Below are 18,696 nucleotides of genomic sequence, written 5' to 3'. Positions count from 1 at the left end.
AATGCAGAGTATATACACCTTAGCAGGGAATCAGCAAAGCAATAGCCTGAGACAGGAGTTCACATACAGCAGAACCCCAATTATCTGATCTAATTGGGACCAGGTCCAGATCGGATAGTCAAAAATTCAGATAATCTGGAGAATGGACAAAGAGCTTTCTATCTGTTATGTTAAGATACGGAGTTGCTTTTAAGCTATCTGACCCCTCCCAGAGAAGCATTAAAACACACACCCCTTTTTTATTTTCGGTGTACATGAACAGTTACTTCTAGTAAAGAGTACCAGTTTTTAAAAATGCAGAATGATCATTTTAAGTTGCAACGACAACACTGTATTATTTTGGAGTTGCTTGAGTTTATCATTTCTGCATTTTTAAAAATGGGTACTGTATTCTTTACTAGAAGTAGCAGTTCATGTATGCTATCCTGTGTGTGCGTTGGTTGTTTGGTTAGTACAGATAGCTGGATAATGGAGGCTCGGATAAATGGGGTTCTACTGTACCATGGTGATAGGTACATTGCAAATACGGAGAAATTCCACAGCTTCCAGGGGAAGCCCCACCTTCCCTAGGAACTATGTGCCCTCCCACAGATTCATAGATTCTAAAGCCAGAAGGGACCACTGTGATCATCTGGTCTGACCTGTGTCGCACAGGACATGGAATTTCCCCAAAGTAATTCCTAGAGCAGCTCTTTTAGAAAACCATCCAACCTTGATTTTAAAATTGTCAGTGATGGAAAATCCACCACAACCCTTAGTAAATTGTTCCAGTGGTTAATTACTCTTACTGTTAAAAATTCATGTCTCATTTCCAGTCTGAATTTGTCTAGCTTCAACTTTCAGCCACTAGATCATCCTAGACCTTTCTCTGCTAGACTGAAGAGCTCATTATTAAATATTTGTTCCCCAAGTGGGTACTTAGACTCTAATCAAGTCACACCCTAATCTTCTCTCTGTTAAGCTAAATAAGTTGAGTTCCTTGAATCTATCACTATAAGGCAGGGTTTCTAAATCATTTAATCATTCTCGTGGCTTTTCTCTGAATCGTCTCCAATTTATCAACATCCTTCTTGAATTATGGGCACCAGAACTGGACACAGGATTCCAGCAGCCATTGCACCAGTGCCAAAGACAGAGGTAAAATAACCTCGAGATTCTCTTGTTCATGCATCCCAGGATCGCACTAGCCTTTCTGGCCACAGCGTCACATTAGGAGTTTGTGTTCAACTAATTATCCACAATTACTCCCAAAGCTTTTAAAGCTGCCTTTTGCCAACAAAACAGGGGAGGTGTACACACTACAAAGCTACTTTTGGTGGCAAAACTCTGCTGTTTTGCTGACAAAATAAAACCACCTTGACGAGAGGCATAAAGCTGTTTGCAGCAAAAGTTAAAGTGACAAAACGCCAGTGTAGACACTGCTGTTTGTTTTGTTGACATAACTGGCTTCCGCCAGTATCCTACAATGCCTGCCGTCACTGTTCTGCTTATTGTTTTGATCTCCGGGAAGTATCTGACAGCTGAGATACTGCTTCATTTTGGGGAACATTAACATGAAATGCTCTCGTTCTGCTCTGCACTAGGAACACAGCCGCAGGCAGACTGCTGAGTGGCGGGGGAAGGGACTGCTGTGCTGCTTTGACATTCCTCAGCAGCGAGAGCTCACAGAGCTTCTCAGGATTCTGCTCCTGGCGGCTGTGGGAGAACTCGGAGGGAATCACAGAATCATAGGCAGGAAGGCAGAGCAGACTGTTTCCAGAGAGACTGCTGTGCCAAGCAGAGTCAGGGACTGCCTCAGGATAGGTCAGTCAGCCTGCTGTCTCCCTTGCCCCATATACACCACTCCTCTCCCTCCCCCCATACACTTCAGTTGAAAAAGCAACTGACAATATACTAGGATGCCCCAGGAACCATGGGATTGAGAAACCTTCATTGTGTGATGCTGTACCTGCCCCATGAAGCATTGCAAACCCTTCCCCAAAGCACTCTGCAGCCAGTTGCACAGTGGGATAGCTACCAGTGCATTGCTCTTTGTGTCGATGCAAGAGCTGTTAATGAGGATGCACTTTGCCAACACAAGGAGCTAGTGTGGACATGCAACAGTGGTTTTAAAGTCGCATATCTTTTGCCGACAAAACTTTGTAGTGTATCTAAGAAATAGGGCCTAGATAAGACGGTTACTTACCTTTGTAACTGTTGTTCTTCGAGATGTGTTGCTCATATCCATTCCAAACCCACCCTCCTCCCCCACTGTCACAGTAGCCATCAAGAAGGAACTGAGGGGTGGCTGGGTCGGCTGGGGTATATATCCGGTGCCACAGTGGCGCCACTTCAGGGGGCGCCCAGCCAACCCACCGAGTGTTGCTAGGGTAAAAGTCTTCTGACGAACGTGCACGCGGCACGTGTACACCTAACTGGAATGGATATGAGCAACACATCTCGAAGAACAACAGTTACAAAGGTGAGTAACCGTCTTATCTAGGCCCTATTTCTTAGATACACTACAAAGGCCTAGACTTTAAGAATTTCGATATATGTTTATTATTTAGCTGGTTATAAAGGTATAAAAGAAAGAATCTGTGTAAGGGCCTTCTCTCACTGTGACAATCTGAGGCCCTCCTTAGTCATACTGAAATAAGGCAATCTGGGGCTGTTAGGAAGGTGATCTGAGTGGAAAGCCTCTATTCTTCTAATCACTCGAAGAAGAATCTTTGTTCCTAGCTGTATATTTATATTTAGCTATATTAAAACTCATATTGTTTGCCTGCCCCCAGTTTACCAAGCGACCGAGATCACTCTGAATCAGTGACATCTCCTCTTCATTATTTACTACTCCCCCAATTTTTGGTTCATCTGAAGACTTTATTAGCAATAATTTTATGTTTTCTTCCAGGTCATTGATAATGTTAAATAGGATACCTTCTAGAGAGCCCTACCTCACCTAAGAAGTGGCCCCCAGGGAGCACATCTCTTCCACCCATACCCCCACGGGCCCTGATGCACACCCCATCTCTTTCACCTACATGAGACAAAGTGCCAGTCTGTACCCTAAACAGTACTTACCTTCCCTGCATAGTGAATGATGCTGAACCCTAGCACGTGGCCTCTACATGGCTGGAAGTGTGAGTTCCCCTTGAAGGTGCTGTTCAGTTTATCCACAAAGGTTTTATCAGTCGCCTGCAACACAAGAGATTTCATAGTAAAACCCCACAAAATGAGAAATTAATAGTTATTATTTATACAGCATCTCCAATCCCATCAAGACACTGGGCAGGGATCTACAACTGACTAGAAACACATTTCAATACAATACAAATGTAATAAAAGCCACCCTAACAGCTGAGACAGTGATGAAGAGAATTCTTATCTATGCAGTGACTAACCCTACCAACTGCTACTTAACCTTTCTGCAAATCCCTATACTGTAAATCCACCCACCAGCTTCCCAGACTGACATCCACCCACATTTGAACCAAGGGATGCATCGTATTCCCCATCAACTGAAGTCTTTAAATCAAGATTGGGTGAGTCTCTTCCTAAAAGATCCGTTCAATCTCTGTCACAGGTTACTGGGCTCAGTGAAGGAGTTACTGGGTGAAACTGTGGCCTGTGTTATGCAGCAGATCCTTTCAGTTTGTCTACTGTGTGTTGAACAGAGATGACTCCATATCCCAGGAACAGCTTGGGAGTGAGACTATATGAATGGTGGAATCTTCATCCTTAGAGGTTTTTAAGGCCTGGCTTGACAAAGCCCTGGCTGGGATGATTTAGTTGGGGTTGGTCCTGCTTTGAGCTAGAGGGTTGGACTAGATACCTCCTGAGGTCTCTTCCAACCCTAATCTTCTATGATTCTATGATCTAATATTCCTCTCTTACTTACAGATCTTTGAACTCTAAATGGCATGACAAAATATGCAAAGACCCTGATTCTGCAAACACTTATACACATATTTAACTTTACACATGTGAGTAGTCCCATTGAAATCAAGTGGGCTACTTAAGCATATCTGTAGGATCAAGACCTAAAGCAAATTTGGGAGAAGTAAATCTAATAGGCATGGTACATTGCGAAGAAGAAGAAAAATCTACCAGGTCAGCTGGAGAATCCTAAAACTCCTTAAAGTGCTCAGGCTGTAAATCCTTTGGGAAAAAAATGCAAAGAGCAGCAGCAGCCAACATGTCTTCACAGAGAACTAGCTTCACAGACTTGGGGAATGTAATCTAACAATGCTAAAAGTAAACGAAAAATCATCAGCTTAAAAATGTACCACTCTTCAGTAAGAAAATATTTCACTTGCTTTTACTTCAAGTATCAGGCAAGATGTTATAGGATTATCAATGAAAATGCTATTTCTTTGTGTCTGGTTTGTTCACTTTGTATGCTTATCATTTGCACTGATAATTTTTGACATTCTCTCACTATCACTCTAGTTCCAGCATTACTGATAGGTAAAGAAATGCTGGGCTGGGATAGTTTCTGTCCTGACTACGTAAGTCAGCGGACAATGGGATGCAGAGGTGAGAATGAGTGGACTGCTGGAGTAACACAGGGAACCAGAATTGCCTTGACCATATTGGTATCACCAGGACGACTTTTGCCTTTCCCTGCCTGATCTTTACCAGCATTTTCAGCAGCTGGGGAATTGGAAGAAATGTGTACAATAAATGTGTACAATAAATGAATATTGAAAACAAGTGCAAGAGAACCAGACAAAGAAGCTGGATTAGTCCAAACAGAAAGTGATATGATTCAAAGGCCACGCTGATATAATCCAAGGACTGTTGAAATTATGCTTGGTAAAAACAGAAGAAGTGGAACTAGAAGCTAATAGACCAGAATTGGTGTGACTGATATTAGGCCTAACTAGTGAACAAATTATTGAGGGGAATGAACTGTACTGTCCACTTTTCCCCCTTTAGGGTTTCTTAAAAAGAGACTTTGAAAAAATCATCGTCTCTCTCATCTCCTGTCTCACCTTGTATCCCAGCTCGTCTTGTCTTGACTCGTTTTCCCTAACCTCAAGATAGGAGCAGACCAGACTAAAAGACTTTCTTCCAAGAGGAAGGCTGGCTAGCCTTGCTCCTGTTTAAGGAACTTTATTCTCACTTGAGAGTGCTGAAAATCATCATGACATCCAGTCCTCTGCCCATATGTTGGGATACCTAATTGCCAGCATCGCAGAGACACTTAAGATTCTTTTTTTGCCTCCCTTCCCTGTTGTGTTACTTTCTCTTACCCTATATCTTTCGTTCTGCTTTTCATCAGATCCTGAAATCAAATGCATTGCATCAACATAGAGAAATTAGATGATCATAACCCTGCCCTGTCTAAGGAGAAAAGACCCAAATAGATGATGTCCCTGACCAGAAAGTGAACCAGGGTCCAAGCAACAGGTGCTGTGGTCGATCTGCCAGCCAAAGCATCCATTCGTGACTGACCAGACATCCAGTGTTCCAAGAACACCAAGAAAAACCATATTTCCCCCACCTTTTCTATCTTCTCTCTCCTCCACCTTGTGTCAGCCTGTCTGTTAGAAACAGGAAACGTAACTACCCTTTACACACCAGGACTGAAAGTAAAATTAACCCTTTCCTTTTCAAAGAAAGGTTATTTTCAAAATAAGAGGCTGATATTTTGCGTCCAAAATTTAAAGGTTTTGATTAAGTTTGTTTTGCATTATCACTGAATTTTAGTTACAATATAAATACTTCTTTTAATTTCTTGTTCTTTCTTGTGTTTGATTAATAAACTTTAGAATCAGTGCTTTTGGGTGTTTGCCAAGAAATCAAGTAAAGTAAGGTCTATGTAGGAAAAAAAATCTGCACTTCTTTGTATCACTGTTTTTATGTTAGACAGTGAAATCACCTTGAACGCTTTTGATCCTTGAAATTAATACAACAGAACTGTCAAAATGTTTGCTTTGATGATGGTGCTGACTGGGATGAAAATGACAATGGTGCATTTGGGTTTTGCTTTTGCACCCTTTGTCACATCTTCTGCATGCTGATGATAAAAGGATGGCAGAGGGGTAGGTTTCTGCAGGGCCGGCTCCAGGTTTTCTGCCGCCCCAAGTGGCATTTAAAAAAAAAAAGGGGGGGGGGGGGGAGAATCAGCGGCACTTTGGCGGCAGCTCAGTCATCCCACTCCATTCTTCAGCGGCAGTTTGGTGGCGGGTCCTTCACTCCCTCTCTTCCTCTTCGGCAGAACTTCGGCGGCAGCTCAAAGAGAAAGAGGGACTGAGGGACCCGCTGCCAAATTCCCGCCAAAGACCTGGCTGTGCCACCCCAATAGCGGATGGAGTGCCACTCCTTTGTATTGGCTATCCCAAGCACCTGCTTACTTAGCTGGTGCCTGGAACCGGCTCTGGGCTTTGGCCTGTGGCAGGATTGAGCCCCAATATATTTCCTCTTTGGTGGCAGAGTATTTACGCTGAGGGAACAAAGTGTGGTTCTAGAGTTATTAAGCGTGTACAGTGACTCATCTGTCCTCTCACTGAACAGGCGGCCTTCAAATGGTAGAATTTCAAATGTTGCCCGCACTTTTCAGGAAACCCAACGAATGGAGCCATGATGACCATCTCATGGCAACTGTAGTTGCCAGAGAGCAAGAGGCAGTGCCTGCCCCATCCAGAGCTGCTTGGAATGATGACCTAGCCTGCAACTGTCCTTTGTCAATTACAGACTAAAACTGCTGTCTGCAGTCCTGGGGAAATACGTCCTGAAAATTCACTAAGTATCAGAGCGGTAGCCATGTTAGTCTGTATCCACAAAAACAATGAGGAGTCCAGTGGCACCTTACAGACTAACAGATTTATTTGGGCATAAGCTTTCGTGAGTAAAAAACCTCACTTCTTCAGATGAATGGAGTGAAAATTACAGATACAGGCATAGATATACTGGCACATGAAGAGAAGGGAGTTACCTTACCAGTGGAGAACCTCAGCCTGGACCAGTACACACAAGAGATCCACTTCCTGGACACTACAGTGCAAATAAGTGATGGTCACAGAAACACTACCCTATACCAGAAACCTACTGGCCACTATACTTCCTACATGCCTCCAGCTTCCATCCAGAACACATCACATGATCCATTGTCTACAGCCAAGCCCTAAGATACAACCACATTTGCGCCAATCCCTCAGACAGAGACAAACACCTACAAGATCTTTATCAAGCATTCTTAAAACTACAATACCCACCTGGGGAAGTGAGGAAACAGATTCACAGAGCAAGACGGGTACCCAGAAGTCACTTACTACAGGACAGGCCCAACAAGGAAAAATAACAGAACAGCACTGGCCATCACATACAGCCCCCAGCTAAAACCTCTCCAGCACATCATCAACCATCTACAACCTATCCTGGAAAGTGATTCCTCATTCTCACAGACTTTGGGAGGCAGGCCAGTCCTAGTTTACAGAGAGCCCCCAACCTGAAGCAAATACTCACCAGCAATTACACACCATAGAAACACTAAACCAGGAACCAAGCCCTGTAACAAACCCCGTTGCCTACTCTGTCCCCATATCTACTCTAGTGACACCATCATGGGACCCAACAACATCATCAGCCACACCACCAGGGGCTCATTCACCTGCACGTCTACCAATGTGATATATGCCATCATGTGCCAGCAATGCCCCTCTGCCAAGCACATTGGCCAAACTGGACAGTCTCTACATAGAAGAATAAATGGACACAAATCAGACATCAGGAATGGTAACATACAAAAGCTAGTAGGAGAACACGCCAATCTTCCTGGACATTCAAAACAACAGATTTAAAAGTAGCCATCCTTCAACAAAAATACTTCAAAAACAGACTTCAAAGAGAAACTGCAGAGATACAATTCACTTGCAAACTTAACACCATTAATTTGGGCTTGAATAGGGACTGGGAGTGGCTGGCTCACTACAAAAGCAATTTTCCCTCTCTTGACGTTGACACCTCCTCATCAATTATTGGGAGTGGACCACATCCACCCTGACTGAATTGGCCTTGTCAACACTGGTTCTCCACTTGTAAGGTAACTCCCTTCTCTTCATGTGCCAGTTCACTCCATGCATCTGAAGAAGTGGGGTTTTTTACCCACAAAACTTATGCCCAAATAAATCTGTTAGCCTTTAAGGTGCCACCCGACTCCTCATTGTTTTTGTAAATTCACTGTAAAAGTCATATTTTGTCACGAGTGCTTGCTAATTTACAATCCTAAACTGCAAGTTCAGTGATTAAGTGACCAGATCTCTTCAGGAGATAATTATATTAATGTCCTTATGGAGTACAATTTATTAAATCCTGCATAAAGTCTTTCAAAAGAAAAAGACTTCTTAAGTTTGAGTTATCCCAGTTTCAGCTGGTCCCAGACCCTCCTCCCTGAGGGTCTGTCTTCTTCCCAAATGCCTCTTGCCTGGAGTTTGGCATTCTCTACAGGCTGATTCAAGGCCCTGCAGGAGCCTTCTCACTCCCTGCAGCGTCTGCAGGAATCCACCAACAACCATCTGCATCTATCCCCCCCTTTATAGGGCTCAGGAACCTCCTTAAAGCCTTTGGTCCAGGTGCACTGAACCCTGCTTCCTCATAAAGGGGCCAGTCACCCTGTGACATACCCTGTTTGACAGTTCCAAAGTGAGAGAAAGTAGCAATGCTCACAACAGCCTTAGACACTATCTGGACTCACATCCTGGCTAGGATGATTTAGTTGGGGATTGGTCCTGCTTTGTGCAGGGAGTTGGACTAGATGACCTCCTGCGGTCCCTTCCAACCCTGATAGTCTATGATTCTTGTGAGCATGGTTTCTGCGGGTATTCAGGTGACATAGTCCCACTGGCAATGGATTCAGAAGATCGGTATGAGTCCTCTGAATCAAATGGCAGTGTCATCAATACCAGAGAGGAGTGTGATCTAGCTTGACTCATAGACAGTACTGGGGGAGGAAACTACATGGTAGCCTGTGCTGTCTCAAGTCTTGGTTCTGCCTGAGGTTGTCCCAAAAGAAGTAGGGATTCCGGTTCTGTACAGACAGTGAAATTGCTTGCTACTGTATATGGAATCAATGCTAGTGATGGAAGATTTGTTGTCATCCTCTGTCTTGTTGGTACCAGAGGTGACATGCTCTGTGCCAATATCAGCAATTTTGAGGTTGCAATCTGAATCAAAAAGCATTAATCTCTCCATACAAAGGCTGTTGGAACCATCGGCACTCAGTCAGTCAGTATGGAATGATCCTGTACTGTGGGGAGCTCTTCACCAGTAGACTTGGTGCCGGTTGGTGGTGCCAGGTCCTCTGACTTAAATGTTACAAAGCCAGGATCGCGGTTCTTATGAGCGCTGGATATGTCCATGCCGTGGCAGGGAGTCTCATGAGATGGGGATGACAGGCTCTTCTTTGAAGATGACTTAGAGGGAGATTTATCCCTCTTTTCTTTAAGAGAATGCTTCAATCTCCCTTCCTCATTCTTTTCCTAGTGCTGCTTACCAGTGTCCTTTGAAAACTATTTCAGAGAAGGAGCCTTGGAGCCAATCAACATTGAGCTTAATGGAGCACTCCTAAACTCCTGCAGCTGTGTACAGAGGGTCCCCCAAGCCTGAGTCCCAGTCTGCCCTCATGGACCTGTCCATCAGAAACATTTTAAGCCAGCTCTCTCTGGATTGCATCATCCTATGCAACAACAAGCAGCAGATACCACAGAAGTAATAAGAGTCTGTCCTAGGAGCAGAGGCAGGTGTCATGATCGTCCTTCATAAGAAGCAGTCTGAGGCAGACCACAGTTTTTAAATCCAGGCGACCTGGGCACTTTAGGAACCTGTTCTTCAGGATGGAGATGAGTGGGGGAGTTAAGCCCTGAAAAATGATCCCCCTTTGCACTTACTTTCTACTGTAAGTAACAGTTACCTAAATATAAATACATATACATATACTATCTATAAATAACAATACACACAAAACCAAATAATTAGCCAAATCCCAACTGGCTACAGATACAGCTCACTCCATCTCAGGCCAAGGATGGGGAGGAACTGGAGTGGCAGATGGCTGGTGCTACCTTTTATACCCTCAGAAGGGAGCACGAGGGTAGGCAGGTGCATGTATAAGCCAATGGACAGTGCTAGTGAAAAGCTTCTGGTCTCGGCACATGGAATGCATGTACAACCAAGCTCTTGAAGAATTAGTTGTTTTCCTTATAAAAATGAAATACTTGTTTTTAAATAATGTTTAAGTATAATTATTTATATATATATTTTTAATCGCCACTGCTCAATAAGTGCACCCTGTCTTGTTTACTGGATGACAGACTGATCATAGATAAACAACAGTACCTGATCACATAACTAAAGACTAACGTAATGTATATGCACAAACAGGACACATGTTAAGCTTACACAGAAAAACTTAATGTTGGCCATTTCCTGGTTTTTGAGTGTTTATATGGAATTTCCTGGTACATATTTATTAGGTATCAGAGGGGTAGCCGTGTTAGTCTGGTTCTGTAAAAGCAGCAAAGAATCCTGCGGCACCTTATAGACTAACAGACGTTTTGCAGCATGAGCTTTCGTGGGTGAATACCCACTTCTTCGGATGCAAGTGGTGGAAATTTCCTGGGGCAGGTATATATAAGCAAGCAAGAAGCAAGCTAGAGATAACGAGGTTAGATCAATCAGGGAGGATGAGGCCCTGTTCTAGCAGTTGAAGTGTGAAAACCAAGGGAGGAGAAACTGGTTCTGTAATTGGCAAGCCATTCACAGTCTTTGTCCAGTCCTAAGCTGATGGTGTTAAATTTGCAGATGAACTGGAGCTCAGCAGTTTCTCTTTGAAGTCTGGTCCTAAAGTTTTTTTGCAGTAGGATGGCCACCTTAAGATCTGCTATTGTGTGACCAGGGAGGTTGAAGTGTTCTCCTACAGGTTTGTGTATATTGCCATTCCTAATATTTATTAGGGCTGTCGATTAATGACCGTTAACTCATGCAATTAACTAAAAAAAAAAATGGCGATTAATCGCAGTTTTAATCACACTGTTAAACAATAGACTACCAACTGAAATGTATTAAATATTTTTGGATATTTTTCTACATTTTCAAATATATTGATTTCAATTAGAACACAGGGTTGGTCCTGCTTTGAGCAGGGGGTTGGACTAGATGACCTCCTGAGGTCTCTTCCCAACTCTAATCTTCTATGATTCTCCTCAGATATCTGTTGCACCAGCCCCCACAACATCTTCTCTGATCCACAGCTTGTCCCTGTACCATTCTAGTCACAATTGCCATACCTGAGGGAATGCGCTCTGCTCATCCAGGAGAGACAGCAGCCCCAGCGGCTTGGCCAGGAACAGGTCCTGCAGCAGGAGAAGGAAAAGAGATGAGCCCCTTACCTAATGGGAGTGGAGGCAGTCCATCCTCTCCTGAGAGGCCATCTCCCCTCTGTCTGCTCACTGCACTCTCTGCCTCCACCTTCAAGGGAACTTTTCCCCAGATCCTAACCCTCCCAACATTGGATACAGCACTTCCTCTCTCCCTCCCTTGGGCCCATGCCTGGGGCTAGAGGGGTCTCTCCCTCACCCAGGTCTAGGTCACTCACCAAAATGGGTTTGTTATTGTTGAATGTAATTGCCTCCCAGGGCAGCCCTTCCTCCTGGTATGCGGCCTGCTCCAGCTGGAAAATATGCTGAGACACAGAAGACAGTAAAATTGGAGCTCCCAGCAGCACCAACAGCCTTCGGCCAAGCAAATCATGCATCCTTCCCCTCGACACGCTACGTGGAAGGCAGAGTCACAGCTTCAAACCACCTCAGCACTCGTATACCTCCCCAAGACAAGTTCACTGCTGTGAGCAATCCCCTTGTGCCAGACCCAGCATCCAATAGTAACCCACATGCATGAGGAGGCCCTTGCTCCTGGTCTCCACTCTGCTCCCATGGCTGGATCACAACTCTGGGCTCCCCCAGCCCGGGGGGGGGGGGGAGGGGAGGGGCTACTGTACAAGGAGAGGTCACCATTCTGCCTTCCCATGGCTCTCCCAACACCCTGCGGAGCCCCCTGCCAGGCCAGAAAACATCACACTTGGAACTCACATAATTGAAGAAGTGCTGTAGCTGCTCATTGGCCAAGTTTATGCAGAGCTGCTCAAAACGATTCACCACAAAGTTCTCAAACCCAAAGATATCCAGGATCCCTGGAAGGAGGGAGATGAGCCTCAATATAGACCCCTGCAGACTCACCTATAGGGTGGCTGAATACTCCTTGAACTAAGCCCCCTACTTTGGCAGCTAAAGACCCCCCTCACTGAGCCCCATGCCTTCACACCAAGCTCTCATCCCCTCAGAGACTCAGCCTTGTGGGACCCCCCCCCCCCGGCATTATGCCTCTTCCACAGGCTGCCATGACACCCCTGCACTGGGTCTCTTTCCCCTCACACCAACCCCATCCCTGCAGCCAGATACACCCCAGCTCCCTCCACCCCACAGAGACCCACCTCACAGAGAACAATACTAGAACTAAATCCCAGTGAACTCTAGAGGGACTCCAGCAATAATCCAAGCCCCAGCACAAGCCCTGCCCTATTGCAAAGACTGCATTCTCCCCCAGAATTACATCTGTGCAGCCAGCTTCCTCTGCAGACTGAGCCTCCCAGAGACACTGTGAAAATAATCTTCCCCAAGGCCGCCATCTCCCTGGAATTACAACCCTGTATTCAGTCCTAGAGACACCTCCTCCCCCATGGTGCTTTGCCCCTTTGACTGTGGCCAGTACCAGATTTACTATGGCGCCAGGCCTACGGTCAAAAGGGGCCCCGGCCTGCTCTTCTCCACCCCCTGCTCTCTCCTGTGCGGGGCAGAAGCTTGATGCTGCCGGCTGCTGGGGCTCTTGCTGCAGCAGGGCAGGGTCTGCTGGCAGCCAAGCTCCTGCCCTGCCTCTTCCCCCAGCATGCTACATTCTCTCTCCTCCCCATCTCCCTGCCACTGATCAGCTGTTGGCAGGAGGGAGGGGGAAGCAGCACACTCACCACTCTGGGGAGGAGGAGGAGGAGAAGAAGAAGAGATGGGGGCGAGATCTTGGGGAAGGGGCTAGAATTGGTGCATACCCCTCCAGCCCCCTGCGTGAGCACCTCCACGACCCCAGCCCACACCCCCAGCCCCTTGCCCTGACGCCTGCACCCCCTCACATACCGCCAGCCCCCTGCACCCCCCTCACACACACCCATCCAACCCTGCACTACCCTCACACCACCTCAGCACCTCCTTACACACCCCCAGCCCTTTGCCCTGACCCCTGCACCCCCACCCCTCCCCAGCCCCCTGCCCTGACTCCTGCATCCCCCCTCACCCCTCCCCAGTCCCCTACGCCCCCTCTCACCCTCCCCACACACCCAGCCCTGATCCCTGCACCCCCCACAGCTCCCCAGCCCTGTACTCCTGCATCCCCTCCCTCACACCCCCCAGCCCCCTGCCCTGTCTCCTGCACACACACACACACACACACCTCCAGCCCCCTGCCCTGACTCCTGCACCCCCCCCCCACACACACCTCCAGCCCCCTGCCCTGACTCCTGCACACACACACACACCCATCCTGAGAACCAAACAGGAGCTGCCCCAGGTAAGCGCTCCACACCCCAACCTCCCTCGCCCTAGCTCCTGGCCAGACCCCGCACCCCAACTTTTTTTTTTTTTTTTTTTACAATATTTGGAAAGATCATTAAGTGGTCCATCGAGACCCTCCGTGATTTTCAAGTGGTCTGTGGAAAAATAAGTTAGACTACAAGAACAATCAAGGTACCTCATTTTATTTTCATTTACTTGCTATTACTTATAGGAGGAGGAAGAAAAAAAGAAAGAAAAACAGGGGTGGGGGGAGATAAGAGAGAATGTTCCTTTTCTTGGCTGGGTCCCAAGGCGGAGCCCCAAAAATGAAGCTGAGCACAGGGCTGGGGGGTGGGGGTGGGGGACTAACTCTAAATCCACCACTGGCTGTCACGTCACCTGGGCTGGGGATACTGACTGCGTCAGCTGATCCCCACAGTCTCCAACCTATGTGTGCAGTACAGCAGACATGGTCCTGCCCACTAGCTCCTCTCCACTCCCCAGCCCACCCACCACTTGCCCCCACCTTAAGGCTTAGCCCTCTTACTTTTAAAAATGATTGCTTGCCCTTCTCCCCCCCATCAGGCTTTTCTGGCAGCCCTGTTGCCAGGCATCCAGTTTTAGACTGGAAACTCCAGTAGAAAACAGTACCTGCGTGTCCAGTTACCAGTGCTGATTGGAAACTAAATGTCCGGTTAGAGGAGTCACCACATTAGCCTCCGCTCCTCCCACTCCCAATACCCACTCCCGAGGGCTGGAAGAGAACCTATCCTGCTGCTGCAGGAGGAGGGGCAACTCAATGCAGAGAGAGACAAAGAGAATGGGCAAGAACCAGGTAGGTACCCGCTCTATGTGGGCAGGGGGGATCTGTTTACCCCCTCCCCAGCCCTGCTGTGCTTGCAGTTTACCCCTGACCTCTCCCTTGCTCCAGAGACCAACACTAGCTCCTGCCCCACTGTCCTTTTACCTCCGGCCCCTTTTACAATCATTCCCCAGGAGGGCCCACAAATACGTTTGGTGCTGGGCCCACAAAAAGTTAAGCTGGCCCTGACTGTGGCATGTGCATTCAGGGGGCTGACAGAAGCAAAATAGTTGGGACTCACCAATCTCCCTCAGCTCCACCTCAGGATCCACATTCTCAGCCAGCAGTTCATTGATTTTGCGGACAATCCAACCAAACACGCGGCCATATGCCACTTTAGCAATGGAGTCCCGAGCATCTGCACGGCCAGACAGTAAAGAAAGATGATCACCTAGCCACAGGTGCTCCTTCCCCTCAAAGAGCTTCTGAGCTTCCTTCTAGGACATCAAGAGGCCCTGGTAGTGGGACCCTCCTCCATCTAGAGGCCCAAGCAGGGAATGTGGGGCCTGGGCTATTTCTTTGCACACCCCCTCCCCCAATGTGATTAGTGCTCTGTCTGGAGTAGATTATGAAGCTCTGTTGAGACTGTAACAAGCTATCCATTACAAGATGGATTTTGACCTCCACCCACCCTTAAGATTCCTTAGGAATACACTTCCACTCTACTCTGAAATTGCTCATGTGCCCTCCTGCCAGAGCACAGTCTTGGAGAAAATGTATTTAGGAGACCCTATGAAATTGGAAATCTCATCTGTTGAAGAGCCTCACCATTTTTTAGAATAATTCCCCCAACATTTTTGGCATAGAAACTCCCTTCACCCTTCTGTCACCAAGGATGATGCGCTCTCTCTGTACATATGATTTCTGACACTGTAGTCCTTGAGCACTAGGGCCTTTGAATATTATCTGGAAATTTGGATGGTTCTTCCGCAGACTCCTGAACTTTTGATTAAACTGTAGAAACCCTTACACAACATTCATGCCATCCACCAGCACTCCAGACTTCAACGAGAGAACAATGGTAGGACCCACACTGGTTGGGCTGCAGGACTATATCAAGTTTGCATGCTTAGAAACTTTGCTGTCATTCTACTGAGAAGGAGAGCAAGTCAGCACCATGTCATGTATGAACCTACATGGTAGAAAGTAACTATTTTACTGTCTGGAGTGACATGAGAAGGGAGGTTTGGTAGACAGAACAAGGAGCTTTCAAGGTCCCTTCCAGTTCTAGGAGATTGGTATATCTCCAATTATTACCTTATTACCTTAACTCTCAAACTGTTTCTTTTTTTATGCAACAGTAATTTAAAAATTCTCGGATTTCAAAAGTTTATTAAAAACAATCTATTTTAATGTATTTATTCTTAATAAAGACATATCTGAGTTTCATTTCTTTCCTTATGAGGGAGTATAAGGAAAGAACACTTTACATGGGTTATATTTTGATACTTTACCTCTGCTTCTGACACTCATTCCTCAGTGGTGTGCTATTATGATAATCCTCTCAGAATTTCCCTCTTACATGCTACAAAGCATTGAGCACATTGTCACTGCTTTTCACCAGGAACCCTCACTTCACCAACAGCACTGTGCATGCTTCAGGCACACTTACTACATATAAAACTCCAAAGACTGTTACAGATTCGGGGGGGGGGGGGGGAAGGTGGTTAGAAAAACTGGCGCAAGATATGAATCAGTTCTCTTAAGTTCCCAAAAGATTAAGGAGTTGAACAGACAGTGCCTACTCCAGCTTCCAAGGCCTTGAGCCACTGCTCTGCTCCTGAAAGAAACTAGCTCATGATTGACAAACAAATGCTTAACTTTTAATGCATGAGAACTTGACTAGCACCTGCAGATGTCCTATGGACTTCCCTATAGAAGTTTGCCCAATTCAACATGTGCCTGTGCATTGAAAGTTGTAAACATTTAGTCAGGTCTGAATTCCCATAGACACACATGTGCCATTCTAATAGAAAGCCTTATCAAACACCCTTATTTAAATAATGAATACACATGCTCAAAGGGTAATTTTTAAACCTTATCCCCTCACTTGACCTATCACCTGCTTTTGCTATTGCTGTTTCAAACAGCAAGAGGTCAAAGTACACTGCAGATCAGCTGATACACTGTAGCAGGGTCCACACAGCCAGCTGGTGCAGGGCAGACTACAGTGTTGTAGATTTACACTCCAGCTTGCCACACACTAAACAGTCACGTGGACAAGCCCTCTGCATTTATATGGGCCCCATCAATGGAACATTGTTATTAATCAAAATAATAATAGTATTTCTCTTCCTTTTCCCAAGACAAAAAAGAATTGATTAAGTTTACAGAGTTTGTGACAATAACCACATATCCCTGTATTAATTGTATATTTTGATCTGTAGCTGAAATCTGATTTTTCTGTCCTATGTTCTAAGATGGGGTGGCAAACTACAGCCAGTGGGCCACATCCGGCCCACCAGCCGATTTAATCCGACTCTCGAGCTCCCGTGCTCCAGCCAGGTAGCAAGGTCGGGGACTGCTCTGTGCGTGCGTTCCATGGCTCCCAGAAGCAGCAGTATATCCCCCACCTCCGGTTCCTACGTTTAGGGGCAGCCAGGGGGCTCTGCACGCTACTCCCGCCCCAAGCACCACCCCCTGCAGCTCCCACTTGCTGGGAACCATGGCCAACGGGAGTTGCAGGGGTGGCACCTGTGGACAGGGCAGTGCACAGAGCCGGCTAGCCTCACCTACATGTAGGAGCCAGAAGGGGGATATGCCGCTGCTTCTGGTAAATGCCACCTGCACTCCAATCTCCTCCCATGCCCCCTCCGGCACCATGAACTCCTTATTTCTGGCCCCACCCCAGAGCCCACACCCCCAGCCAGAGACCTCACCCCCTCCTGCACCCCAATCCCAATTTTGTGAGCATTCATGGCCCACCATAAAATTTCTATACTCAGACGTGGCCCTTGGGCCAAAAAGTTTGCCCATCCTGTTCTAAGTGTATTCTGAAGCTCCACAGGCTGTCTGGGCTCCTTAGCAGCAGGAGGAAAATTAACTTCTTCCTCATTAGTGAGGGTGCAACACACCTATGAGTGCAAATAACAATTACACAGCACTCAAAGACCCACCTAGAAGCTCCAGCAGACCAAGGTGGGAGGGAATACAATCCCCAGGGAATACGTTAATGATTCCAGAGACAAAACAGAGGCTAGCTTCTTAAGGGCTGGCTGGCGCTCTCACACACACACACACACGATGGACTAAAACCTAACAGAAAGAGAGTGAGAAACATGCTATCTATGAGGTAACGGAAGACAGACCATCTGGCTGGTAAACAAATATAAAAGATTAAACCTCGCCTGGAGAGACATCTGTTTTGTTTGTAAATCATCTTTTTACTCTATTAAAAACAAGTTGCTTTTAAGCAAAAGCCATTGAGCAAATTCCCATTTCTGGAGAGAGAGTTGAGCAAGTACTCAATGTAGAGGAGTATCTGCAACACATGGATTGTGAATCTAGGTATCTACCCTGCTTTTGGTCTAGAAGGGCATGGATAATGGATTCCATGCAGGACAGAGCAAGTTGCAAGAGCTGAAAGTAGGCACTAAGGGGCAACCTGAAGACCAAGGGGAGTTAGAGGTGCAGACGGCCTTAATCTTTTCCTGAGACTTAAACAAAACAAAAAATGGTTTGTGTATATGGGAACGAGCAAGGGGGATGGTTGTGCTCTGTGTGCACGTCACGCATTGGGGAAGTTATGTCAATGTGATGAATTTTAGTTCAAAATATGATGAGGCTGATGATCTCCTCTCCTATTGCAGAGTTTCATATTCTAGGTCTGGGATCTTTGGCAGCTCTGTCTCCTGCAATCACAAGCCCTTCCCTACTGAGGTGGGTTAACTGTTTTAACGGACCATAGCTATGGGAGGTCCTGGCTGCAAAAGCAGGGATGTCTCTCAGGGAACCAGGACTGATCCCATGGAGGGCTTATGGGGGGAGCCAGTACAGAGATAGAGGTGATGTGTTCATGTTGAGTTTTGTACCAACTGGAGCTCCCTTGGGGACTGATGTGTCTTCTTAAGATATAATGAACTGAAACATCTGAACCTGCATGTGATAAAGCTCTGATCAGTTGCAGATGGAAGTGAGCTGATCACCCTTAGGCTGGGGCTTAGTCTGAGGGCAGACATGCTAGATAGTGAATGACGTTACAGATGGCACAAGCTCTTTGAAGCACATCCCCCTTCCCACCTACATCACCTCAAT

General features: G+C 46.4%; 1 protein-coding gene across 1 annotated transcript in view; it reads right to left on the bottom strand.

The window, feature by feature from the left end:
* The window catches only part of LOC123373220 (myosin-IIIb-like), a 142,690-nt gene that overhangs the window by 93,978 nt on the left and 30,016 nt on the right, over nucleotides 1–18,696 (bottom strand). The window contains exons 10-14 of the mRNA XM_045022086.1: nucleotides 14,684–14,800; nucleotides 12,072–12,172; nucleotides 11,579–11,665; nucleotides 11,271–11,336; nucleotides 3,064–3,177 (exon numbers count right to left, since the gene is read on the bottom strand). Of these exons, the coding sequence (XP_044878021.1) occupies nucleotides 3,064–3,177; nucleotides 11,271–11,336; nucleotides 11,579–11,665; nucleotides 12,072–12,172; nucleotides 14,684–14,800 (485 nt within the window). The remainder of the gene's footprint in view (nucleotides 1–3,063; nucleotides 3,178–11,270; nucleotides 11,337–11,578; nucleotides 11,666–12,071; nucleotides 12,173–14,683; nucleotides 14,801–18,696) is intronic.

This window comes from Mauremys mutica, chromosome 6, assembly GCF_020497125.1.
Source record: "Mauremys mutica isolate MM-2020 ecotype Southern chromosome 6, ASM2049712v1, whole genome shotgun sequence".
In the NCBI taxonomy this organism is placed as follows: Eukaryota; Metazoa; Chordata; order Testudines; family Geoemydidae; genus Mauremys; species Mauremys mutica.
The sequence above is the reverse complement of the archived record's forward strand: the minus strand, read 5'-3'. Positions and strand labels throughout refer to the sequence as shown.